At 32.6% G+C, this 27670-nt stretch overlaps 3 protein-coding genes across 7 annotated transcripts; 2 read left to right on the plus strand and 1 right to left on the minus strand.

The window, feature by feature from the left end:
* The first annotated feature begins 4216 nt into the window (after nt 1-4216).
* LOC133699837 (uncharacterized) lies at nt 4217-6702 on the plus strand. 2 transcript variants are annotated; one of them, XM_062123326.1, is made up of 4 exons: nt 4217-4367; nt 5342-5449; nt 5957-6021; nt 6144-6702. In XM_062123326.1, the coding sequence occupies exons 1-4, from the start codon at nt 4278-4280 to the stop codon at nt 6289-6291; spliced, it is 411 nt and encodes a 136-aa protein (XP_061979310.1). In that variant the 5' UTR covers nt 4217-4277; the 3' UTR covers nt 6292-6702. The 2 variants fall into 2 exon arrangements, with proteins under 2 accessions (XP_061979310.1, XP_061979319.1); XM_062123335.1 differs by having other exon boundaries at nt 5957-6016; nt 6144-6300.
* Nucleotides 6703-11833: 5131 nt separating this feature from the next.
* LOC133697290 (uncharacterized) lies at nt 11834-17041 on the minus strand. 4 transcript variants are annotated; one of them, XM_062119786.1, is made up of 10 exons: nt 16782-17040; nt 16648-16673; nt 16301-16373; nt 15997-16206; nt 15050-15172; nt 14918-14975; nt 14748-14821; nt 14143-14231; nt 14000-14059; nt 11834-12131 (listed from the first exon to the last, which is right to left on the minus strand). In XM_062119786.1, exons 1-10 carry the CDS (start codon nt 16878-16880, stop codon nt 12104-12106), a joined length of 840 nt encoding a protein of 279 aa, XP_061975770.1. In that variant the 5' UTR covers nt 16881-17040; the 3' UTR covers nt 11834-12103. The 4 variants fall into 4 exon arrangements, with proteins under 4 accessions (XP_061975770.1, XP_061975762.1, XP_061975755.1 ...); XM_062119778.1 differs by lacking the exon at nt 11834-12131 and adding an exon at nt 12904-13414 and having other exon boundaries at nt 16301-16370; nt 16782-17041; XM_062119771.1 differs by lacking the exon at nt 11834-12131 and adding an exon at nt 12904-13414.
* A 4679-nt stretch (nt 17042-21720) lies between these two features.
* LOC133705585 (peptidyl serine alpha-galactosyltransferase) lies at nt 21721-27655 on the plus strand. Its single transcript, XM_062130876.1, has 8 exons — nt 21721-22201; nt 23265-23435; nt 23751-23994; nt 24111-24311; nt 24681-25168; nt 25682-25846; nt 26017-26260; nt 26581-27655. The coding sequence occupies exons 1-8, from the start codon at nt 21906-21908 to the stop codon at nt 27184-27186; spliced, it is 2415 nt and encodes an 804-aa protein (XP_061986860.1). The 5' UTR covers nt 21721-21905; the 3' UTR covers nt 27187-27655.
* The last annotated feature ends 15 nt before the right edge of the window (nt 27656-27670 follow it).

Here is a 27670-nt window from a genome sequence, read left to right on the forward strand (position 1 = left end):
GCTTACTCTCTAAACTACTTGATACTTTTTGTTTGATTGGATTAGTTGAGTACGTATGGACGTGATCAAATTTTGTGATTCTTGTTGATATTATTGTGATTTTTTTATTTCTTATATATATATATATATATATATATATATATGTATATAAAGAATTTTGACAAGGTTTATGATTTGAAATATATGAACTTATTGGAAAAATATTGTTAGAGACTAAATTATATTTATTGTAAAATATGATAACTAAAAATTTTCAATCAAGGACAATTTTTTAGTAAAATATTTTGACTAGGAACATTACATATGTCAATTTTTAATGGCCTTAGTAACTCCACCATATAAAAAGATGTGATGATAACAAAGATATAATGTCTATAGATAATACTAGATCATTTACACGTGTTATATTGTGGGTCAGATTAAAATTTTTAAATATTAAAAAAATATTTAGATATTGCTAATGTATTTCAAGAAGAAAAAAATTTAAAATTGTATAGAAATTAACCAGATATGACTCGATCAACTTGAAAAGTCCAAAGGTGACTTGGATAACCAGAAAAAAAAACATAGTTTGACTAAAATAAACTTCAAAACGACATCTTTTTTAAAAAGATATTGAGATGATAACATATTAAATTGACTCGGGTCAACCCAAGTTAACATATAAATTCAAGATCTGAGTCATGAGGCTGTAATAACCTTATAGGAAGTAAATAAAAAACATATCAAAGCCCTATTCTCAATCAACTCAATGTTGAAGAATAAAATTAAAAAAAATCAAGTCAACTCAGGTTTTTTTTCCCAAACCTAGATCATGAGACCCACATAAGCCGAAAAAAAAATCAAAACAAATTATGAACCTCAATTCCTAGTCAATCCAATATTGAATGATGAAATTGAAAAAAATCAATAAAAAAACAAAAAAATCAATTAAAAAAACTTGAGTCAACCCGTGTTAACCCACCAAACTCTAGACTCAGGTTAGGAGACTGAGATAACCTAATAGAAAATAAACTAAAATAAATTATAAAACTTAATTCATAATCAACCCAAAATGTTAAAGATAAAATTGAAAAAAAAAATCAACTAAAACAAATCTAAAAAAAACATGGGTCAACCGATTTAACTCACAAAATCCATGATATAAGTCATGATATTGAGATAACTTCATATCAAATAAATCAAAATAAATTATGAAGTTAAATATCTAATAATTTCAATGTTAAAAGATAAAATTATTAAAGAAAAACTAAATTTAAAAAAAATAAGAAAAAAAGAAACAAATTACTGTTCTAAAAAACAGTTCTCATGATTTTTTTTCTCCCCAATAACTTTTTGTTAATTAAGAGGAAAAAAAATGAACATAAAAGAAAGAATAAAAACCCAACGAACACCCATGCTCTCTTATTGCAGTCAGCAGCTAGCCACACAAGAACATAAAACGATAATAAAGGCAGATAGGCTAGCTAGAAAGAAAATTCTCAAATACTTCGAATATAATTTGCTGAATTAAGTTATTTATGAGTAGCACAAGATGGGCTCGTAATTAAATAAAAGGATTAAGCTTCCAATTTTGATTCCATGAACAACACCGTCCCATAATAGGATTACTAGTTAGTCAGAAAAGTTGTCATTAAGAACTTGATGAGTCAACTAATCAAATTAATGATTTTCTCATACTTGGATTGTATCAAATTAAGCTCTAGCTAGCAGCATATCCCTTGATTAATTAGGTTCATCGGCAACTAGTAATTAATTAATTAGAACAAACAGAAAGCTCGGGTTCAACCTAATATAAAATAAAAGGATTAATCAAACCGAAAGAAATAACAAGAAAAGAGACATAATTTGATTAATAATACATACTTGTCATGGTTTTGGTTTCATTTGGCCGTGGTATGTGAACAATATTAAAATTTCATGCTTCAGCTAACCATCCAACTTAGCATAGAAAATAATTTAATTCCCACTTGGGACACATTGTTAATTGGATTCCCGCCACCAGGTAATGCGGTTTAGAAGCGTTGAATCTGCTTTTTATTAAAATTTAATTTTTTTTCAAATTTAATTTTTTTTATTTTAAATCATTTATATATATTGATATTAAAAAAATTAAAATATTTATAAAAAAATATTTTAAAAATATAATCTTTACCTCATTTTCAACCAACCTCTTAATGTCTTATCAACAGAACCAGTTATTTAGGTGGTGATTCAGTAGTAAAAGTTTGGGACTAATAGGTTTGCTTTCTCTATGGTCTTAGATTCGAGTTCTGTGATTGCTCATATGATAACTACTGAAAACTTACATGGTCGTTAATTTCAGGGCCTGTGAAATTAGTCGAGGTGTGCACAAGCTGGCCCGGACACCTACGTTAAACTAAAAAACTAAAAAAAAAAGAGTACTAGAAACCTAATCATCTAGTAGATGATCCAGTAATAAGAGTTTGAGACTAAAGAATTTGCTCTGCTATGGTATTAGATTTGAGTCCTATGGTTGCTAATATGATAGAGTTGTTAATTTTAGAATCCATGAAATTAGTCGATGTGCGTTTAAGTTACCTTAAACCCCAGACACCGACATTAATAAATTAGAAAAACCAGGGAACCTAAATTAAGCAATCGAATACCAACTTGACTTAATTACAGAATAATTAAGTTTAACTAATTGTCTAGCTTACTGGGCTCTGCTGCTTAATTTGTCAACTCAAATTCTACTTAAGTAACACTAGCTGGAACATAGATCGATGGATGCCCCTGGTTTGACCCAATGATATCCAATTAATTAAAATATATCTAGTTAAATTAATCTTTAGCAGCTGTGAAATATTGATTACTTGTTGATGAGATCTGTGCAGGGCACGTGGCATCCGTCATCACTCTACCTCTCATTATCGTCACCCGCCATGATCACCATTGCCTAACAGCATGAAAATTAGGAAGATAATTGTAGTTATTATGAGCAACGAATTAATTATTATATTATGTATCATAGGAGGAAGTTGGTGTGCCCTTTAACAACTTAATTAGTATATATCAACAGTTGTTCATGATAATGACGATGGGCATTATTTATAATAATAAGGTTATTTTTATAACGCGAGAAAAAGTTAATTAGCCATAGTGCGTTGTTAATTTATAATTTCAAAGGCAAGTTGCTTAGTTAATTCTGTGATCCATCTAAATGCGTATTTAAAAGAGGGATTAAGCTACAGGGTGTCAAAAGGAGATTCTCCATTAGAAGAAGGTTTGTTTAGGAGTGTGGTTGTGGTTTTTTTTAAAATATTTTTCATGTATAAATATATTAAAATAATATTTTTTAATTTTTTAAAAATTATTTTTAATAATAACGCATCAAAATAATTTAAAAACACCAAAAATATTAATTTAAAGTAAAAAATAAAAAAAATTTAATTTTTTCATAAACACTTTTAAAATACAAAAACAAACATGATCTTAATTACCTAATTCAATGTCACTTAGGTCCATTTGGGATGAGGGTGATGAACAATATGCTGAGAAAATAGAAGAATTACCTTAATTACGTAATTTATTAGAGCATAATAATAATAATAATTAGAATCTATAGTCTTCCTTTTCCTATATAAGTAAATTAATCCATACACGGTATGCATTTTTTTATTTGTTTGGTTGTAATTTGTTTTTTTTTTTAAAAAAAAACCTAGATAATGCCAAGATTAACACAAACCACTACCTATATTTTTATTAAGAGCAATTGGGATTTAATTAGGGATAAATAAGTCTTTCAAAAAGTTGACATTTTGATTCCACAAGATTCACTGGAGAGAATCATTTTGAAATTCATCAATTGGGTTGATAAATTCCACTGAGAATAATATTAAAAAATCAACCTTGTTAATTTGTCCATTTGACTTTAAAAAATAAAGCAAAAACTACAAAATAAAACGGAAAAAACATATAAAATTGTGCTTTAATTTTAATATGCTAACTACCAAGAAAGCATTCCTTGTTCAAGATGATTCCTATCCTCAAACAAATCAAACACACAAAAAATCATATTTAACGCATTGTTAGAAAAATAAAATAAAAATTGTGAAATTACCAAATCATTTCATTTAAAAGTATACATTTGCTTATGGCTATAACAAATTTACCTTGGACCCGTTACCCACATGAACTAGCATAAGCTCAGTGGGCCGAATAAAGAGCTATTCATGGTCTAGGCCCAATTCAGTTATAAGCAGAAAGCGAGCGCTAGAGATCCTTTTGAGCAGCAAAGAAGAAGAAGAGAAGAAATGTTAGCAATACAGAAAGCAATCAGGAGAGTCCATACAAGCCTGGATGCTCCACGCCTCACGAGATTCACTCTTCAAGCACCCAAGAATGTAAGAAAAAAACCTTTTTTTTTCCTTTTCCTTTTGCAACTTTTTTATGTGATTTAGTAAATTCATCTGTTATTTTCTTGAGGTTGATGTAAGATTGAGTAGTATATAGAAACTGGGTTCATTATGTTTTTTTAGTATCTTTTAAGTGTTTGGATGGGTTTGTTTAATACCGTGGGAAAAGGGAAATTTCGAATGCTGCAAGCAAGAAAAATGCTTACAAGATGTGTTTGAATGTCAATTTTATGGAGTCAATATGGTGTTTGTATGATAGTTTAAGCTTATGAACTTGCTTATGAAAATGGAGGGCAAAGTATGGAAAAAGGGTATTCGAATCGACCATTCGATGTTAAGAAAAGGAGCTTTATGAGGGCATCTTGTGGTCAAGCGGTTTTTCTAATTGATGAGGAATAATTAACTTAATATGCACTGAACTGACATTATTATTAACTTAATTACATGTTTCCTGATGTTTGAAGAACAACTTCAACACCATTGTCCGATTTGGTTGCCGTAGCCACAACATGGCTGAAACTAAAGTTTGATCCTTACCTAGTTGATTTGTTTTGTAAAGTCTTCTTCGTTCACGTTGGTCACCTGTGCATTTCAAGATATGCTCTTGGTACTTATTCTGGATGGCAGACAATGTAGCATAGAGGGAATACATATTGCCTGACATGCTATGTATGTGGGTGATTCCTAAAACGATCCTATGGTAGTGCAAGTGTCTCTTGAAAACAGGGCACATTATTCGTTTCCTTTCTTTGTTAAATGTTTCATAATATCAAATATTGATATGAAGGAGGATATTTAATTTCAATACAAACTGAATATCCTTTAATTTTGTTTAAATGCTGGTAATGATATTTAGTATCATGTTTCTGTTATCTTTTTCAAGGTTTTTGGTGACCATGTCATTTCTTATATTTTGTCTACCATATAGCTCAGTTGTGCTTATGTTCTCTTTGAATCTCCAGGTAGAGGTGGAATATGCTAATGGTAGCAAGTTTAATCTGTCAGCTGAGTTCTTGAGAATACATAGTCCAGCTGTTGATGGAAAAGTTAGGTCAGTTGGGGGTGAGAAGGTAAAAAAAATTTAATCTTTGCCTCATTATAAAATTGATGCTCTACCCGGGTTTACATGCATGCATACAAAAAAAGAAATCCTATCATGTATGTTCCACAATCAACATTATTGATCATTTTTTGTGAGTTGCTTTTTATGGTCATTTGAGTGGCTTGTGATTAGAACATTTTATTAAATGATACAGTAGAAGAGCTGGATTTCATTGAAGTTTTGTACTTCAAAAGCTAAATATTTTGGCAATATATGAGCTCATTTATTCTGCTTTTTATCCCATCCCATTCCATCTTTTTGAATCCTGCTCGTGTTAAACTGGAGAAACAAAAATATGTTTTCTGCTTTGGCGAGAAAATAGTCAAGTAAAAATTTAGTAAACTTCGATGGAGTTTTGGAATCTCACTTGTACACTAGACCATATGTTCCCGAATGAACAATTTGTCTTCCTACACTGTATACGTTTTCATCCATAAATGGTAAGTTGCCTGAATGCTTGATATGCATTAACCAGGTGATAGTTGGGCGACGCCATGTTGGCATCATGTCTGCTGAACCTGTAGGAAACTATGGGGTAAGGTACTTAAGGCTTAAGCTTTGTGTTCGTATCTTTATTTTAGTTTATGCTGATGCAAACTTCTCACACAAACGTGCTCATAATGTAAAATATGGTGATGGTGTGATTTGGGTGGATGATTCAGGATGATTTTCGATGATTTGCATAAAACTGGAATATACACATGGGATTATTTCTACCATCTTGGCAGCAACAAGTTTACGCTGATGAGAAATTACATCAAAACACTAAAGAAGCATGGCCTCAGCCGGGATCCACCTAGAAGAAAATGATGGTGGCTTTAGTTGATCATCCTTGCTGGTTTCATAACCGGTGCTCCACGGTGAGAAATGAGCAGGAAGGGGACTCAAACTTGATCAAAGATTTCCTTTATCTCACTGAAACTGTAAAGTTCAAATATTACACCAGATTTCATAGCAGCAGGTCAAACAATTGCAAATGTTGTTTACATGCTATCAATTTAGGTTTAGAAACATGAATGATTTTATTTTGTTTGTGTAACACCCACAAGATACTTTTGAGATTTAACACAATTTCCCATTGAACACCCTAAGTCGTGTAGGTCAGAAGCCCTTTTCCACTCTGTCCCACGCTTTGCTTGATAGGTTCAATAGGACATCAATAATTTCTGTTTAGAATTTTGCAAAGAAACATCAATGCCATTAACTTTGGACTTTCCTTTTTTTCTCTTTTTTTTTCCCCGCAAGATTCTCTTTATTGTCAAGCTCTGAATTTCTTGTATTACTTAATGAATCCTTCGTGTATTGACTGCCTCCTGAAAAGCATTAAATAAATCTTTTTTTGTTCATTTAACTATTTTAAATAAATTGGCTCACAAATTGTCAATGACAGACACTCTACAAAGTTTATATATATATATATATATATATATGAAAAATGAAACGTCGATCACATGAAGAACATAAAAGATTGAGAAATGAAGGGCATAGACCATAAAATTAAACTCTAACCCTTGCAACACACAGAAGAATCTCAGAGAGAGAGAGTACCTCAGGGCAAGATAGAGGAAGAGTTTGTGAGGAGTGAAATCAGCTGTCTGTGATGCGAGGGTTTTTTATGGGTTTGGATAGTATCAAAGTAGTTCTTGGGAAGGTTGAGAGAAAGTGCAAGCGTATTACACGCATACCATGTCTTGCAATGTTTTGGGGGATCACACGTTTTTATTCGTTGGCTTCTTAGCTGCATTACACGCAGACCATGTCTTACAATGTTGTCATGGATATTTGTTGTTCTATTCACTAAACATCAGGCCTGAGTAAATATTACTGTGATTAACATCTATATACATAATTACAGAATATGTATATCCTAAAGTGCTAGGAGAAACATTACTAGCAAAATCACCTTATTTCCAAGTGCTAGGAGAAACATTACAGAATATTAAATGAATGAAAAAGCTTCCTACGACATTCGTTTCAAACAGATAAACTTTCCATCATATTATATAGCCTGCGCTGTGGATCTCAGTCCACATGAAGTTTTTCCAAGCAGAAAGAAAAGGAACAATCACCAAAAAAAAAAAACGGCTTTTCACCTTTCGAGAAATTTAGTAGGGTAGATCGGGAAGGAATGGAGAATTCAGCTATCTTCACGATAAAAATTAACTCTTGTAGAATCTGTAGCCGAAAATTGGAAAACCAGGCTTCATTTTGAAACTATTTGTCAGAGAATAGTAAAAAATTATATATTGAATATCTTAGTATCTTACTTATCAATTTAAACTATTGGATTGAGATATTTTTTTTTTAATATAATGTAAAAAGACAGACTCTGAAACAAAAATTATTGTCAATCTTTTATACATTGTTACACATTGTTGTTGTGTGTGTGTATAGCAAATTGCATTATGGTCATAGTCTAGAATCAAGCCAAATGATACGTAATTACATATTCAAATCTCTTAAACTTAGGAAGAACGTATTAAATCTATTGATTTTGCATTTACTAATTATGCCAAGCAATCTGCCAACATTTGCTAATTATCCAAGTGATCTGCAACTGCCAACCAACCTCAAGCTAGATCAAAAAGATTGAGTGATCCAAGCTTGGAAAGTAATTGATGAAATCTTGTTAAAGTCGAAGGCTTGGTGAATATGCATTTCCAACCTCAAGCTAGATCAAGAAGATTGAGTGCTCCAAGCTTGGAAAGTAATTAATGAAATCTTGTTGAAGCTAAAGACTTGGTAAATATATCTGCAAGTTAATACTGACTCTAAGTGTTGTGAGTTTCTATTATCAAATATTGAACTTATTCTTGAATGTGCATGACAACTTGATTATCATAGTAAAAAAACATAGGTTGAGGATGTGAAAAACACAAATCCTCAAGTAATGTATTCAATCATATAAGTTCAGAAATAGTTGATGTCATATCACAAAATTTTGCTTCTGCACTGAAACGAGCAATTACCAATTGTTTTTTACTTTTTTATGAAACCAAAATTTCCCCAATAAATATACAATATCCAGTGGTTGATTTGCAAACAAGAGTGTTTCCTACCCAGTTTGCATCAGTATATCTAAGTACCTGGGTGTGATCATTATTTTTCAGAAGTAAACCACATCCAATAGACCCTTTAAGGTATCGAAGAATCCTTTTAACAATCAAGATATGATTTGTAGTATGTGAATGCATGAATTAGCTTATAAGATTGACTACACGGCTTACATCAGGTTGCGTAATTATAAGATAAATAAGCTTTCTTACCATCCTTTGATAAAGTTGTGGTTGTTTAAGGAGTTCATAATTCATTGTCATCTGCAATTTAAGCTTGCAATCAAGCATATCTATTTCTGTCGGTTTAAAAACAACCTCTTGGGTGAAGTAACCGTTTATATAGCAAGGAAGTATTTGAGGGCACCAAGATCTTTAATAGCAAATTTCTGATGAAGAGTGTTTGAGATTAGCAACAAGTTGCTAGTGAAAATGAAATCATCAACGTAGATTAACACCACCAACCTTTCACCTGATTTTGTTTAAACAAACAGAGAATGATCAGCATTACATTTTTTGAACCCATTTTCTTCAAGTACTACACTCAGCTTAACATACCAAGCATAAAGAGATTATTTCAATCCATAATTGGATTTGTGTAATTTGCAAACCAAATTTGGATCACAAATGTTAGGATGTCCAGGTGGTATCTCTATATATATTTCCTTTTGGAGATCATCATGCATGAAGGCATTCTCTACATCCATTTGAGACAATGTCTAGCCATGATTTACAACAATTGAAAGTAGAATTATAACAATATTCATTTTCACAACAGGTGCAAAAGTCTTCTTATAATATACATCATATATTTAAGTGAACCCTTGTGTAACCAGTTATGCTTTATGTCTCTCAATGGTGCCATCTGACCTGAATTCGGTCTTGTATATTCATCGGCAACCCATAACCTTTTTTTCTTTTGAAAGTGGTACAACAATCCAAGTGTTATTTTTATTCAAGGCTTGAAGTTCCTACTACATTGCATTATGTCATTCTTCTTGTAGATTTGTTTCATGAAAATTCTGAGAATCTGGCCTCTTAGGGAACATTGCTGAGAAAAGAAATGTGTGATGACAACAGTCTATGATAAGTTAGAGCATTGTTTACTAGATGTCTTACAATATAGATGACAAAATCATGAAGCCTGGATGGTGGTTGTCAATTGCGAGTTGAATGACATCTATGGAAAGCTTCAGATTCATTAACAGAGGTAGCTGTCATATTTGTATCATCAGTTTTAGATGATATAGGATCAAAATCAGTAGTGTTCCTTATTTATGGTGTCAAATGACAGGTGTTAAGGATTTTTATCATCTAATGGAAGTGGCAATGGAAACAAATTGAATGTGGTCCCCTGTCTATTAATTATGCTAGAATGAGGGTAATATGCAGTACTCTCATCAAAGTGTATGTCTCCAGTTACCAGCAGCATTTGTGAATTAGGGTAATAGCATTTGCATCCTTGTTGGGTAAGTGAGTAACCCAAGAAAATGCATTTGACAGCTTGATGGTCCAGCTTATCCCATTATGAAGGTTGAATGTGTGCGTAGCATGAACACCTAAAAACTCTGAGATGCATCAATTTTGGTGTTTTTCTTGTCAACAACTCACCAGAAGAATTAAAATCTAAAGTTTTACTAGGCACCTGACTTATAAAATAAGTAGTTGCAAGTACTCTTTATGACCAAAATATTTTAGGAACATTCATTTAAAACATTAATGATCTTGTTTTTTCTTTCTACTGCTCATTCTATTATGGAGTTCCCACGCAACTAGTTTGATGAATAATGTCATGCATGCTCGGGTATTATGTCATGATGTGTAACATATATTCGATGCAATTATCCAATCTTAGAGTTTTTATTGTGGATGTGAATTGAGTTTTGACTAAATTACAAAAGTTTTGAAAAACAGTTGCGATTTTATTTTTTTATTTAAGAAGATATAGCCAAGTAAATTGTGAATAATCATCCATAAATATAATAAAATACTTGTAGCCATCAAAGAACATAAAATTGAACCCCAAACATCATAATGTACCTTATCAAATGATTTATCAAAAAGAAAAGTAAAATAAATGAATAGTAGATAAATAGAATTTGATAGATGACAGACATCATGAGTTATTGAATTACCATTCAAATAAGAAAATAATTTAGACAAAACAAGTTTGATAGGATGAGCCAAACATTGATGCCATAGTTTTTGTTCAAAATCTAGACTAGTATTGACATGAAGTCCCCTAGAAAGGCAAAGGTCTCTTTAAAGATAATAAAGACCTTGAAAGAAAAATCTCTCACTAATCATCTTCTTGATGGTTAGATCCTAAAACACAACATTGTGATAAGAGAATAATAACACAAGTCATCACTATGGTTATTTTCTTGATTGACAATAGCTTAAAAAGAAATGAATAAACATATAAGACTACATATGCAATTGTTTGAGAAGGTAGTTTCATTTTCCCTTATCCAATAATGGATATTCTACCACCATTGGCAACTAAAATTTGAGATGGTGGGGATAAAATTTTAAGTCAAGTACGAGATTTTAGTCCTTGGATATGTGATCAATGACACCAGAATCTATGACCCAATAATCATACTTTACTTATTGTGAGAGTTGATGTGAAGGCATTCAAAATACCTTAAATTTCTTCAATTAGAACACTTTTATTAGTAGTAAGAAATCCTGCAAACTCTCCAAGCAGTGCAAAGAATTTTTCAATTTCATTTTTAGTCTGTTTTGCTTGAAGATATGCTGCAAACTCATTGACAAGAGTTCCAGCACTAGAGGTAAATTGGACAATCCATCTGTTGTTGTGTTGGTCACCATATTAACCTTATATCTGGATGATTAATACCTCCTCTAGTATGCCTTGGTATCTCTTGCAAATTTTGGTTTCAGGTATGGATGTAAAGCCCAACAATGGTCAGCAAAGTGGTCGAAATTATTGCAGTAGTTGCACTTCAAGTTAGATTGTCTTCCCTTATTTTGTTTATCTTCAGAACATCTAGAGTTTGACAAATATACTCTAGCTTCATATATGTCAAGTTTGGTGTTTACATTCATAGCCCTTCTTCTGGTTTCCTCTCATTGAATGGTTGCGCACACTTGAAAAGGATGGAAGTTATAGATTCATAAGTATATGACTTTGGAGATCTTTATAGTCTGGAGATAGATTGGCCAAAAGATAGAAATTCTTGCCTTATTCAAGTATTCAACTCGTTTCAATATGATTAGTAGTGTGAGGTTTATATACTGCTAGTTTATTCCACAAGCTTTTCATGCTTCCAAGATAATAAACAAAAGATTTACCTTCTTGTGGCAAACATTAAATATCTTTCTTCAACTGAAATACACGTGCAACATTGTTCTAATTGTTATACATCTCCTTTACTGCCTCCTATAGATCTGCAACAGATTCTGAGTAGCTGAAGATTTCTACAATATATGGTTCCATGATATTGAGCAGCCATGATTGAATCATGTGATCATTTGAAAACAAATATTTATATTGGGTTGACTTAGCATCAGGAGCAACATTGCTTTTGTCAATAAAGTTAGTTTTAGATCTTCCTCCAAGTGCTAATGACACTGCTAAACCAAGAAAGATAATTGAAATCATTCAATTGGACTAATCACATACGTTGGTTTGTATTAATATAAAAAATGGTTGATGAAGAAGGAACAACTAGGGTTACCATTCCCTCGACATAGAGAAAGCTATTTAAGCAAATACGTGAAGAGACAGGTGGATGCTAACCTACTCTGATACTATATAGAAGAACTATCTTAACCTAATAACTTAAATCGTAAGATGAGGTTCCAAGATTTGATTTTATATTACTCTCTAACGTTATTATACAAATTCTAACTTAAAGCAGCAAAAATAGAGGGCATGAGGTACAAAATATCTGTTCAATTTTTTGTATTATTAATTTTCACTTTTTGAATAGATTTCTCCCTTCATCAGTGACATCCAATAACCTCCATGCATCTCTTGCCGTTTGACATGCACATATCCTAAAAAATTCATTCACTACCACGAAGAGCATTAAACAAGGCATCTTTAGCTTTAGTATCAAGATTATGTCTTTTCTTCCTTGCATCATCTATTACTGTTGCTTCAATAAACCTATTTTTTACAATATCCCACATCTCTATATCTTGTGGTTGTGAAAATGTTTTCATTCTAGTTTCCTGATGTGGATAGTTAGGAACATTAATAATTTTGTGAATAATTTAACCCAAAACACAAATTCAATAAATCCAACAATAAACATGTATGGATAGAGAAAGGAAACTAAAACGACCAATAATGATTTTTGCTTCTTAGGCGCTTCCATTTATGGATGGTAATGAATGCTCAAGGATCAAGAGTTATTACTATATTTATACTATACTCATTACCTATACAATAAAAAGTTTAGATATTCATACTCTATTGGTCCGTATACCATTGCTTCAACACAACCAAATTTTCATTCATAGAATGGCATCACACTTTCAATATTTTACTCCAGCAGTCATCCGAGAGAATACTAAACTTTCCTACTCCCAAGTTTCTACCTGGTTCAGAAATGGTTGCTCATTTTGTGAGTGTAAAGGCTGTTGCAGAGAAAAGGTCAATCTTGATGGCTTGCTGAGGTTACCCAATATATTAGCACTCTCAGATGAAGAGAGAAGCCGGAGTTGCACCTCCGGGTAAGAAACCCATGCACTTAAGAATCACTTCCCTTGATCTTAAGAAGACATGCAAAATGCCAGACCAGAATGACTAACCGTGATTTTCTTAAAGGGTTGTGGATAGGTTTCCAACTACAAGGGAAGTGCAACAGATGATGGACAGAAAGGAATACAAGATGAGGTTGATGTTCCTGGTATGACAAAAAATGATGTTAAGGTGTGGGTCTAAGAAAACATGCTATTAATGAAGGCAGAGAATGTTCCTGAAAAAGGCATTAATGTCGAGTAATTCTGATGAAGATGCTGGTGATAAAGAGTGGAATCCCATGAGCTATGGTTGGTACAGGTGTTGAATCACCTAATCAAATATGAGAATAGAGAAGGCAGAAGGCAACAGAGATGAAAGATGCAGCCTTGCTTATCATCATTTCTAAAGCAAGAACCACCGACAAGGTCATATAGATGTATTTTACATTCCTAAAGCAGGAATCACCAACAAAGTGATGGATCTAAATGTGTAACAGAAGCGAACTAGTGGACATTGATGTGCTGTAAAATATCCCGTAAAAAGAACAATTTATAGAGCAGTTTTATTGAAGGAAAATGATGGCAAATGTACCATACTATTGTTGCTCTATCTATTTCTTCTCTGCACTAAAATTTAGGGTGGGTGCATCAATATCACTTTCAACCTGTAGTGCAGAACAACTATGTATAACCTAAAGCACTGTAACCATGATTACATAAAAAAAAAGGTATGCACCAGTTCTCAAGACCTTTTCTTCTGTCCACTTTTTGAGATGTGCTTCAGCCCTTGGGAGCCCCTTTTTATTCCCCTACAGCATAAATAAGCACAGTAAAGCAATATATATGGTACAAGAAAAAAATGAGTGAAGATTAGAATATAGATTGCAAATACCTCAGGTACAAATACATGAAGATGTAGAAAAGTGCCAGAAGCATCAAAACCAGAACAGAAATTATAACATACAGTGTGCTTGTCTCCTTCTGCACATGCAAAACAACAGAGATATAATGTACAACATAACCAACAAACCTTAATAAAAAGTGAACTTTTAAGTTCGTAACATGATAAATAATGCAACAATCTTAATGTGATGGCTGCAAGCACACATGGCAATAGATACAGGATGGGTGTCACAATAAAATCTTCTATTTCAAGGTAAACCAATAAACTGGCTTCAGTTGCATTGACGGAAAGAGACTTGAATCATTTGAACAGAGGTTTCTATTACTAGATTTTTAACCTAAGAGGAAACGGTGAAAAAAGAAAAAAGAGAAAATGCAAGCTAAAAAGGGCCCAGGAATGCAGAAAAATTTGATTTCCATTTCCTCAACTTGTCTGCTTTTTTGTAGGTTCAAGTTTCAATTATAGGATCTCAACCCCACCTCTCAATTGCTTTGCATCGCTTGAGTCAACAAGACTAAGCTTTTATGCTACCTCAGATAGACTCAGCAAAGTACGACAGCTAAAGGCAAGCACAGAAAGGGCATGAAATTTACCTTCCCCCCTTTAGAAAATGGCTTCCGACCTCCAGAGCAAGTGTGGGCATCACAAAATTGGCGCAAGAAGAACTCTGCCAATTGAAAAAATGTTAGCTAGAAATATCTTAAGATCACCAAGCTACTGAACATGTAGTAACTTCACAATTACACAGAAAGTGAAATATTACCATTGAGACGGAGAGCTGAAGGACCCTCATTGACTGGGAAACAACTATCAGCGAGACTCTGGACACAATTATCATATTGGTGAGATAAAGACAAATTAAATCGATAAAACACAAGTATAGTTGAGAGGCCACCTCACACAGATGTTTATTCCGTCCTGTGGCAGCAGGATTGCACTTGGTCTTGTGTGGCGCAGAATCCAGCACAAGATCACAATGCAACGCACCACATACATCTGCCAAGCACTTGCTATGACTCTGGGTTCAGCACAAGTGTTCAGTGTTTCAATTCCTTAAATAAATTGTGAAACTGTGGCTGGCAATATCCAATAGATGCATATTTCTCCATGCAATAAGAAGAATAGCGATGTAAAACTAAAGCCATAAAACTTAGAGAAACAGTACAAACTTGGGCAGAAGCACTGAAAACATAAGCTTATATAGAAACAATGACAAAGGAGTTTAAGCAAGCCTAGCGATCAGAACAATTGTGATTCATGGCTTTCCATAAGTTAAGTGGAAAAACATCAAATTATTGACAACAGATTTAGCAGGGTGTCATAGTCAGAATAAGCTAGCTCAATCTAGATTTAGAATATATTCTATACGAGTTCCTTCTTCATACTAGGGGTGTGAAGGATTGAACTTCCCACAATTTTCATGAGCCTAAATTTACTGGGCGAATTCATAGTCAAACATATGACACTCCTCAACTTAGAGTGTGACAATGTATTAGGCTATGAGCTTTTCGACATGTAATCCAGAGAACTGTCCAAAAAAAAAGCAAAAACACATACCTAGTGAACTGGCATTTTTCCTAAGACACTTTCCACATACAATCCTCATCAGAGAAACATTCCAAGATGAGTTAGCAATGTTGAGCATGTCGTTACTAAAAACCTTATTTTCCTTAACTAAAGAACACATTTAGGACATCTTAACCATGCAGCTCCATTTAACATGACATCTAATAGGAAACCAAGCTTAATTTGGATAGACCACCAAAATTCTGTTTTCAAAAAAATTACAGACATGTTATGAGATCCAAATCAATAAAGATAAAATTATCCATTAACACTTACCACATTCAACAGATCATAATGTCTGTTATCAAAATGCTTATCAAGGTACTTCTCTTCATAAAAGGTCTTCTTACAGTATCCACATCGCCATTCATTTATATCTGCATGCATCTTATGCTGTTCTTGATCTCTGTATAAGTCATTCTCTGGATGAAGCCTGCACCTACTCGAGATCTTATATCGTTCTTTCTCCACAAAGGGCATCAAATACTGCATCAAACATCAAATACTAATGCATTGAACTCACTCCTCTATCAAAGCACTAAATGAAGCAACTCAAATTAAAATGGTAATTCTCCAATACCTCGTCGATTATTTTCCATGCTGCCCTACTCCTTTCTCTTGAACAATGCACTTCTTTCTCGTGCTCAAAACTTCTGATTATCAACTTCACAAATGTTAGCTATAACTAACTGGAATTGTTTAATAAAAAAAAGAGCGGCAATTCTATAACAAATACTGAAACAAAAAGGAAGCCAATTATAGAGGTGGAAAATTCAAGGCACTATATTTTGATCTTACAATCTCAAATCTTGCAAAATTAAAGAAACCCAATTCAAGAATTCAGCTAATGAAGTGAATGTGAAGCAAAAAAAACTGCTAGTTTTTGGACATCTAACAATCTAAGTGAAATAGTGATATATTTATTACCTTGAAGATGCAGTTTCCTTTTGACCCTGAAGAAAAGAAAACATAGGAATCAATAACTGATTTACTTGAAGAAAATAAAAGGAAGGGTCTTTATTTGATGGAAATTGAAGGAGCGAAATGGTATTGTTATGCACCTGAGGGAAAGTAGAAGAAGAAACAGAGGTCAGTTGCAGAAAAACTGTAAAGCAGAGACAGAGAAGAACAAAAGTAAGCTGTTTCCTTGTCAATCCCATTTCTTCTCAATGTTGATTGATTGATATATTGACAGTGCTATGAAGGTTTGAGCTGCTTAAATTCATTACAAACAAAAGGTTGGCGCCTGAGCCCGAAGGAGAAGAAGGTAAGGAAGCCAAGAAATGCTAGTGATTGATTAAACATGATATTCTCACGCTTAACCATAAGTTTATTGAATGTCTTCATTTAACTTCTTACCTGTAATTAAAATTGAGTTTTAATTATACGAATTTTGAACATTATTCACTAGTAATATATGTGATGTCTTTTAATAATATTCAAAATATTTTTTTATATATATTTTTAAATCATTTTAATTTATTGATATCAAATATAAATTTTAACTTTTTATACTGAGATTAAATTATTTTTTAATATACTAGATATAAGATAGAAAAGAATGAATTTATCTAGAAATATCTATTTTACAACTTAATTAAATTAATTTATATAAATGGTATAGATGGACATATTAATAATATAGTTAATAATATAGATCATGATATATTCTTATCTAGCTAGGTGTTAGGAGATATAATATTTTTAGATGATTTAAAAGTAAAAAAAAATATTTTTAATATATTTATAAATAAAAAAAATAAAAGGAACTACTCCCACACAAATATGTATTTAGTTGTTATTTAAAAAGTTAATCATCTACACCAGTAATGTAAGATGATTTTAAGACAAATGTGAACAATAAAAAAACATTCTAATGATAAGTCATTATACATTAAAGAATGTATAGAAAATTAATTTTACAACAAATGTAAATTTTATTTATGTAAGAAAATTAATTTTCATATTATCAATAAATATGCTAAAATTTAATTTTTTTAATATTAATTCCTTGAAACTTTAAATTTCATTTTGTTTATTATAATTAGGTTTAAAAGCATTTTTATACTTGATGCTCTAAATTTAGTTGTAATTAAGGATATATAAAGTGAGGCTAGTTTGATCAATCCATAATGTTATGGAGTGGGATTAGCCATTGTTAGAGGGGAATAAAAATTTCATATTACTATATAGGAGTGAGAAAGAAAATAAAGATATAAGGAGAAGAGAGAGAGTTAAGGAATTAGATAAAAATATTCAAATTAGTATACTTATTGTATTTTTCTTTTTCATATTTTTATTTATCTCACTACTTCTGTGTCCATGAGGTAATAATTAATATTACTCATTGATAATTAAAAAAAATAAAAAAGTCTAAGAATGAAATTTAAAGGAAAAAACTCATTATCCAACTCCTCACTTAATTTAGGTTTAAAATTAAATGATGTGAGTGTTATTTTGATATGATTTTATCAACTTGGCCGGTCTAAAAATAACTTGTCTCGTCGGTAGAAACAAAGAACGGAATTAAAAGAAAAAAAAATAAAATTGATAAAAAGAACTTTTCAAATTGATTTATTATCAAACTTAACTTTAAAATTAAATCGTGTGAGAGTTGTCCTGATATAATCTAATTAACTTGGTTGATTTAAAAACAATCCTAACAATTGTTAAAAAAAATAGTATGGTGATAAAATTTAAAAAAAAAGATGAAATTAAAAGGAAAAAAGAGAAATGAAAAAAAAAGAGAGGCTTGATTAAAAAAAATATATTGTTGATATAAATTGTGAAATTCTATAAAGTTAGCGGATATTTTTAATAGAGAAAGGTAATGGAGATAAAATAAATGTTTTAGGTTAAGTTTGTTGAAAAATATAGAGAGCAAAAAAGGTTTAAAAAAGATTCTCTATTATACTAAACAAAGTTTTTGTACACCATCTCTATTTTCTCGAAGTAGTGATAACAGAGATGATGTTCTTTTACCATAAACTTTTTTACAGCAGAATTGTTGCAAGGTGGACCAAAATAAATAAATAAATAAATATATATATATATATATATATATATATATATATATATATATATATATATATTAGCTATTTGACCCACCCAGCTGTTACTAATCATAATTTTTTTTTCAAAAAATCCTAGGTGTAAAGGCTATTTTCAAAATAAAATTTAAAGTATAAATTAAAATGTTCATGAAAACATCTAATCATATAAATCAATACTCATTTATGTAAATAAACATAAAAAAAATTATTAACTATAATAAAAAAAACTAAAAAAATTAAAAAATAGATATAGGTCAAGATATTTAACATCGCAATATGTGTCATTTACCCGGTAATGTCTAATGAATTTATTTATGAAAATCAATCTATAATAAATATTAACACACACATAAAATTTATTGAAAGAAATTAAAGAAAAAATAAATTATATGTAAGGCTGCACATATTAAAAATATTTTTTAAAAAATATTTTTTATTTTTTAAAAAATGTTCAATCTATATAAATATAAATAAATATTATAGATGAATCACATTAACTTCATAACAAAATCTATAACACAAACATTATAATTAAAAAAATAAGGATGAGAATCAAAATTAAAAATAAATCAAAGGCCATAAAAAAAAAACTAACATCAGATCGGTACATTAAAAAGAAAAACTTTAATAAAATAAAAAAAATCAAAAGAATGAGGATTAAATTAAAAAAAATAAGACAACATAAACTTTGATTGAATAATGAAATTGAAAACAACAAAACTTTAACAAAAAAGTTAGGGAAAAAAATCATAAATCAAAATAATAATGATCAAATCACAAATAATAACACATGACAAATTGTAATTAGAAGACGAAATTGAAAACATTAAAAACTTTCTCAAAAGAGCCAGGGGCTAGAATAAGCAATTATCAAAACCCTAAGGACTTAAATTAAGAAACGAACATAAAAGAGGATTGGCTTATACTTTTGTTGGGAGAGAGAGAAAATTAGGAAGAAAAACAAAGAAACAACTATCGACGACAAACCGTCCATCAAGCACCACCACGCATGGCACTAGAAAGAAGAGAGTGAGGTGTAGCTTTCAATGACATAGCAGAACAACATATTTGACCACGAGAATACGCTGTACGCGCCACCCAAATAACACGGATGTACCCCACTTGCCTATGTTTGAACTCCATGCATTATTTGCTTCTGATTAAAAAATCATTTAATAAGAATGAAATGTCCAAAATACTCCTTGTTATCCCAAAATTTAACCAAAAAATCCACATGAAAAGACAAAATCACCCATGGATTCTTTCCTTTTTTTTTTCGATTGTAAAGGTAAAAAAGTCATTTAATAATCTTTAAAAAAACACAAAGTTATAAATACCCTTTGCTAGCTGTTCATTTGTTTTTAGCTTAGGGGCAAGTAAGTAATTACATTGCATGAGTAGTGATGAGGATTGCAACTATTCATTGTTTCTTTTTTTGGATTGTCTGAAAACTATTTTTCATATTAAGTTTGATTTTAAAAAAAGATAATAGTAATCCCTACAATCCTTTAATGATCAATTAATGTCTTGAAAACGACTTCATTACCCCATAACTAGGGCACCTAAAATCATTTTGAAAGAACGAAATCATCATTACACTGCCACAATTCACAATGCAATATCTCTTTGTCCACAATGAAAACTAGATGAAAAGAGCAATGTGTTTTTTTATTTTTGTTAATATATATAAAGTAGTGTAGTTTGGTTAAAATATAGTGATTTCAAGAGAGTTTTCCAATTTGATCCTACTAGAAATATTACAAATCTTTTATTTCTTAAATAATTGTTTTTTAACAGTAAAAAAAGATTATTCAAACTAACTTTTTGAAATTAAATCTCTTTTCAATTAGAATTTAAATCAAAGTTATTAAACTTATTATTTAACCTAAGTTAACCCAACTCAATTTATTTTAATTTTTTTTTAAAGTCAGCGATATTCTCTTCTGTTTTTTAATTTTAATATCAAACAAATTTTTAAGTGGGTTAAATCAAGTTAATTAAAAGTTATTTTTTTAAAAAAATTAAAGTCAAGTAGGTAAGAGAAGACATCAACTTGGTATCCTTAAATCATTATTCTTAAAAAAAAAATATAAAGAACTCAGAACCAAGATAAGATAATACGGATCAATTTTTTTTTCTTGTGCCAAAAACTTACCATTTGTGAAGGAACAAGAGTTACATCTCCTTTTCATTTCCTTTTAAGAGTTCTCATTTGTTTTGGCACCATTTTAGTACCTTGCAAAACCAACAAATTCATTTTCTTAGGAACATAAACAAAATTCAATACTATAGAAAGAAACATATTTCCAAAGACCATAAAACAATGAGAAAATCTCTAGGCTGCCTAATTTGAAGAACTCTAAAAAAAAAGTTACATTGCTTGCTGCTTGAACCGCTCAAAGATGGGATCACTAGAATCGGATAACTGTGAGTAAGAATAAAAATTCAACTTCATCATTATCAGGATTGAATTTTGTATTTTAAACTAGAAAATCAATTAACTATAATGATTGGATCTTCTTTTGAAAACAAGTTTTTGCAAAGTGTCTTTGCGTTTGCATATAAAAAAATTTGTATTATAAAATATGTTGAAAATCAATCAAAACTAAATGCAATGTTGTTTATTATAAAATAAAAATAAATCAATTGCATGTATTAAATTAGAGAATTTTTATTTAATTATAATTCTAATATTAAATTTTACGTGTAAAAAAATGGATTTGATTTTTATTTGATATTTAATATTACTTGATATAGTTATATTTATTTTTTATTTCATGTATCCTTTTCTTAAATTTACTGAGATCCCTAGCTAGAAGGGGGCTTGCTATAAAAAAGAGGTCGTGTATAGAAGATTTCAGGTCCATCAGTATTATTTAATGCAAACAATCAATCAAGCTTGGACTTTGACTAATTAATAATTTAATACATTTCGTTCTCATTACTAATTAATTACTCCCGCTAGCCACCATTCACTGGTCATCCCCACCCGCTCCTCCTGCATTGAGACATGAGGGAGAAAGAGAAGAATTTTTTTAAAAAAATTTGACTTGTCAAATTCGGTACATAATCAATGAAATTTAGATCTGTAAGAAAAACCCATTTGAAATCGAGGCTTGAATTTGAGCTCCCATGGCTACACTCACGGTATTGATGCTGGTGGGTTTTTTGTTTTGGATTGATGGCGGGTCGGGTTTGGAGCAAGAGGCTCCGTATAGGATCCATACTTTGTTCTCTGTGGAGTGCCAGAATTACTTTGATTGGCAAACTGTGGGGCTTATGCATAGTTTCAAGAAGGCCCAGCAACCGGGACCTATAACCAGATTATTGAGTTGTACGGATGAGGAGAAAAAGAATTATAGAGGGATGCATTTGGCACCAACTCTTGAAGTTCCTTCTATGAGTAGGCACCCCAAAACTGGTGATTGGTGAGTTTTTATTTTTTTTCCTTCTTTTCTTGTGTTGATTCAAATAATGTTTGGATCTTGTGGATTTCTCTCTGTGTCTTTCTTTGTGGTTACTTAAACTGTGATCATTTTGTTTGTTTCTGTACTTTAGCATTTCAATGGTTACTTTTTCTTGCATGAAATCTGGAGCTTGTTTATTGTCAGTAGTTGGCATTAGGAGTTGGATCAGCATGTTACCGTCTTATTGTTATCAAATGCTGATTTGAACAATGTAGCAATATCCTCTTCTAGTTTTACTTGCCTTGCCTGAGATAATCAAAATTGTACAGAAAATTATAAAAAAGAAGAAGTACAAATAGGAAATCAGTATGTTCCAGGGAAAAAGTGAAGGGGCTAGAAAGGATCTTGTCTTGCAATGATTTGCCAAATTTCTGCATTAGGCAGCATAACAGGCTGTTATAGATCCTGGAATAAAACTGCACAGCATGAGTAGGGATGAGGATTGCGACTGTTAACTGCTTCTCTTTTTTTCTGGATTGTCTGAACTATTTTTCATATTAAGCTTGATTTTACCTAATATTAAAAAAAAGCATGCTTCTTTTAATTTTTCGTCATGCACCATTCCATTGCCAAGAAACTACATGGATTGTAGTTTTCTGAATAAAGCATTATGCTAACCGTATAATGGGTGGGCTTTAGATGAATGCTCACTTGAAAATGGGTGGCACCAAATCGCTGTTCCCTTTTCCAAGTTTCTTTCTGTTGATTTTCATTTTATCATGTGTAGTTAAGCTTCTCAATTTTCTACACGCGTTATTATCAATCCTTCTCATATTGTGCTCCAAATTTTATCATTCTCAGTAGCATTTTGATATTATCATACATAAAGAATAGAACTTTAAGATTATATATGCAAGCATATATATTTTGTTATATCTTAACTATTTTTCTCCTTTTGCTCTACCATTGTACTTTCTTCTAGTTTTCTCTTATTCAGGAAAAATCTGAAGCCCTTTTGGAGTCTCTTCATACTGAATAAAAGGAAACATAAAGTAATATGTTGTTTTTTTTTATGTTTCTGCAGGTACCCTGCAATAAACAAACCCGCTGGAATAGTCCACTGGCTTAAACATAGTAAAGATGCAGATGACGTTGATTGGGTTGTCATTCTAGATGCAGACATGATCATTAGAGGTCCAATTATCCCTTGGGAACTTGGTGCAGAGAAAGGCAGGCCTGTTGCTGCATATTATGGGTACTAGCTTTTATTTGTCAGTTAAATTTATTTTGCTGGAAATACGTATCTTCTCTCTTCATATCATGGTATATTGAAGTTGCTATTGCCTACAGATAATGCTCTTGTAGAAAATTTTTTACTGCTCTGTTTGCACTTGTCATGGTAAAAGGCACTTTTTTAAGAGGGACATGAACAATTTGGAATTCAAGTGATTTTTCATCTGAATTTTAGATGATGATCTGAAGTTGAACCCTGTGTTCCGAATGTTATGGATCATGTCTTTATCTCCACTTGATATTAGTGATTGTTGCTATATGATGCATTTCTTTTCAGATACTTGGTTGGATGTGACAATATTCTAGCTAAATTGCACACAAAGCACCCTGAACTATGTGACAAGGTTGGTGGGCTTTTAGCCATGCACATAGATGATCTTCGAGCATTAGCACCCTTGTGGCTTTCAAAGACAGAAGAAGTACGTGAAGATAGAACTCACTGGGGAACCAATATTACTGGCGACATCTATGGGGCAGGATGGATAAGTGAGATGTATGGCTACTCATTTGGTGCAGCTGAAGTAAGTTGCTTTGTTGGCATGGCTTTGTAACAAGATACAAGAAATGTTTTCTGCTGCTTCTGTTGTGCTTGAAACATTCAATCATGTGATCTGTTTTGTTATATTTATATTTCCAGGCTGGACTTCGGCACAAGATCAGTGAGGACCTGATGATCTATCCAGGCTATATTCCACGAAAGGGCATTGAACCTATTCTTATACACTATGGCTTGCCATTTAGTGTGGGGAATTGGTCTTTTTCTAAATTGGATCACCATGAAGATGATATTGTCTATGATTGTGGTCGGCTCTTTCCCGAGCCTCCTTATCCTAGAGAGGTTTGTGAACGAAGAACTAAATAATTTTATTATGTGTTTTAATGAACAAAACCATGTGTTTTCAGAAGACACCTGCCCAGTTCTTTCCAAATCATATATTTTGTAGGGCTTTTCAGTTTAGGGAACTATAATAAGTAGCTTGTTATGGTTGTTTTTTGGATAAGCCCTAACATGATGTTTCGCTAAACTAAAAGTCTGAATGTGTTTTTGATTATATACATTACATTATCACCACCTGAATGTTTTACTGCATAGCACACTATATTATCATCAGCTGAAGTATCAAGGTTTCCTTCATAACATGTTGAAACACTGTGCTATATGATGGATACATTGCGGATGAAATAATGCCGTTCTCTTCTTTTGCAGGTGCGGTTGATGGCATCTGATCTTAATAAAAAGCGAGCCCTGTTTTTAAATTTAGAGTGTATAAACACTTTGAATGAGGGACTTTTGTTACAGCATGCTGCAAATGGATGTTCTAAGCCTAAATGGTCAAGATACTTGAGTTTTTTGAAGAGCAAAACTTTTGCTGATCTAACTCGGCCAAAATTTCTTGCTCCTGGTAGTATAGAAACCAAGGAGGCTGCAAACCAAGGTGGAAACCAGGAGCAGGCCGTTGATGAACCTGAGAAACCACATCCAAAAATGCACACCATATTTTCCACAGAATGCACTCCTTACTTTGATTGGCAGACTGTAGGCCTTGTCCACAGTTTCCACCTGAGTGGCCAGCCTGGAAATATAACACGGCTTCTCAGCTGCACGGATGAAGACTTAAAACAATATGCAGGCCATGATCTCGCTCCCACCCATTATGTTCCTTCCATGAGCCGGCATCCCCTAACAGGCGATTGGTATTATTCTTATCCTCACACTTGTTATCTCTTGCCTCTGATTGTTAGCATTCTGTGTTCCTTTAGGCTGTTTCCAGCACTTGTACATTTCAGTGTCCAGTCATATCATAACTTACCCATCATGTTCATGCCATTTATATAATTGCTGCTAATGTCAAATTCTGCTTTGTAAGAATTTGAAGATCTTACCCTCTCCTAGGAGATTGCTTTACCTGAAAAGATAGACTAGTTGCCTCTAAAGTTAACAATAGTTTGCATTAATAAAACTGATAAATGCTCATTCACCTCCTCAAGTGGCTGGACCTGCTGAAGCATTTACAATCCAGACTTGTCCTACTTTTCAGCAATCAAGCATGTAGTTGCTTCTCTCAAGTATTTAATCAGTGTCCTTGTGCTCACCTCCCTGAGATTGTACCATTATACCCCACTTTCACATGGGCATATTTGTAATATTGGGAAGAACATATTGCGAAGCACACAGCCAATTATAAACACTGCCTTTGTCCATGTCAGGTATCCAGCAATTAATAAACCAGCTGCAGTCCTTCATTGGCTAAATCATGCAGATATTGATGCTGAGTTTATAGTTATTCTTGATGCTGACATGATTTTGAGAGGTCCAATTACACCATGGGAGTTCAAAGCTGCACGTGGCCGTCCGGTTTCAACTCCCTATGAGTAAGTCAATGATTTGTGTCCCTGGCAGTTTAAGTGTACACAGAAGTCATGTATGATCTTGACTCTTGCTGCATCTCCCCCCCTTCTCTTTGTTCTTGTGCTCACCTGTTCTTGCTGTTGCATGGGCTTGATATTTATGGCTAACAAACCTTATAATTTCTGCATGTTAGCTACCTAATTGGTTGTGACAATGAGCTTGCTAAACTCCATACACGCCATCCAGATGCTTGTGACAAGGTTGGGGGTGTGATCATCATGCATATAGATGATCTCAGAAAATTTGCCATGCTATGGTTGCATAAATCCGAGGAGGTGCGGGCTGACAAAGCTCATTACGCTACAAATATCACTGGGGATATTTATGCATCGGGCTGGATTAGTGAGATGTATGGTTACTCATTTGGGGCAGCAGAGGTATTTCAAGTCCTTTGAGTCCCTTCTGTTTCCTACTTTATGGCCTTGTATGCTGTATAGAAAAGACCCTATGGAGAAACTTGTTTATTTAGTTTCTGAGAAGTGGCTTTGATATCCTGGCAAGGATGAATGCCTTGAAATTCTCTAAAAGAAAAAAAAGGATACACGCTCAGTGTCCATTAATTGTTTTTCATTGGTTTCAAAGTATGCGAACTTCAAATGAATTATGTTTTCCTGTTTCCCATACTTTGTTTTGTTCCAGCTCTTCTTGGACTGATGGATTCTGTTGCCTTCTACTCATTTGTTCTTTGTACTTGCAGCTGAAACTGCGGCACCTCATAAACAGCGAGATTTTAATATATCCAGGTTATGTCCCTCAGCCTGGTGTTAAGTATAGAGTTTTCCACTATGGCTTAGATTTTAAAGTTGGGAATTGGAGTTTTGATAAGGCAAACTGGAGAGATACTGATGTGGTCAACAAATGCTGGGCTAAGTTTCCAGATCCACCTGATCCTTTAACACTCGATCGGTCTAATGAGGACATCTTACAAAGAGACCTACTTAGCATAGAATGTGGAAAGACACTGAATGACGCTCTAGAACTGCATCATAAGAAGAGAAATTGCCCTGATCCCCACTCCTTATCCTCCTCAAAACGTGATACAGGAAAGGAAGATTCAAGTTCAAGGAAATTTGGCAGGTTTGATGGAAGTAATGCTGTAAGAAGCAACCCTGTGCCCACAAAAAACTCAGAGGAAACATCTCCGCCTGTTCCAAAAGACGGGCTATTTGGTTCTTTGAGGTTCTGGGTTGTTGCTCTGTGGATGATTTCAGGTTTGGGTTTCTTGGCTGTCATGTTCATGGTGTTTTCAGGCCGTAAAAGCAAGGGAAGTAAGAGTAAAACTTATAGAAGCAGAAGAAGATAATCTTACTCGGGATTCATGGATGTGAATGGCTGTGATCTGGTTCTCTGCAATATTGAAGCATCTTTGGAACCTTAACTTTTGCGGCGGGGGTGTGATGATTTATTGAGATTGTCATGCTAGAGCATTTCTCAAGGGAAATTTCGTGAACTCGCCATGTCAACAGAAAAACTGATATTACAGAACGGTGTAGATTATTATGTCAACAGAAAAAATGATCCTATCACAGAAAAGTTTTGGCCACCATTCCATTGATGTTGCAAGCTGTAACTTAGACCTTGTAACTATTTTTTTTGTTCTTCAAGAGTCAAAACAATGTAATAGAAGAAACAATCGAGGGCTATAAACCCTTTATTTTCCTTTGCTGCACTCTGTTTTTGCTACTGTAAGTCTGTCTCACCCTGCATGTTACACACCAAAGCTGCTCCAGAAGCTAGCCGGTGATCAATAATAATATCTCCTTTTTTGGGTATTTTTCTTTGCGAAT

The sequence above is a fragment of the Populus nigra genome, chromosome 1 (genome assembly GCF_951802175.1).
Source record: "Populus nigra chromosome 1, ddPopNigr1.1, whole genome shotgun sequence".
NCBI classification, from domain to species: Eukaryota; Viridiplantae; Streptophyta; class Magnoliopsida; order Malpighiales; family Salicaceae; genus Populus; species Populus nigra.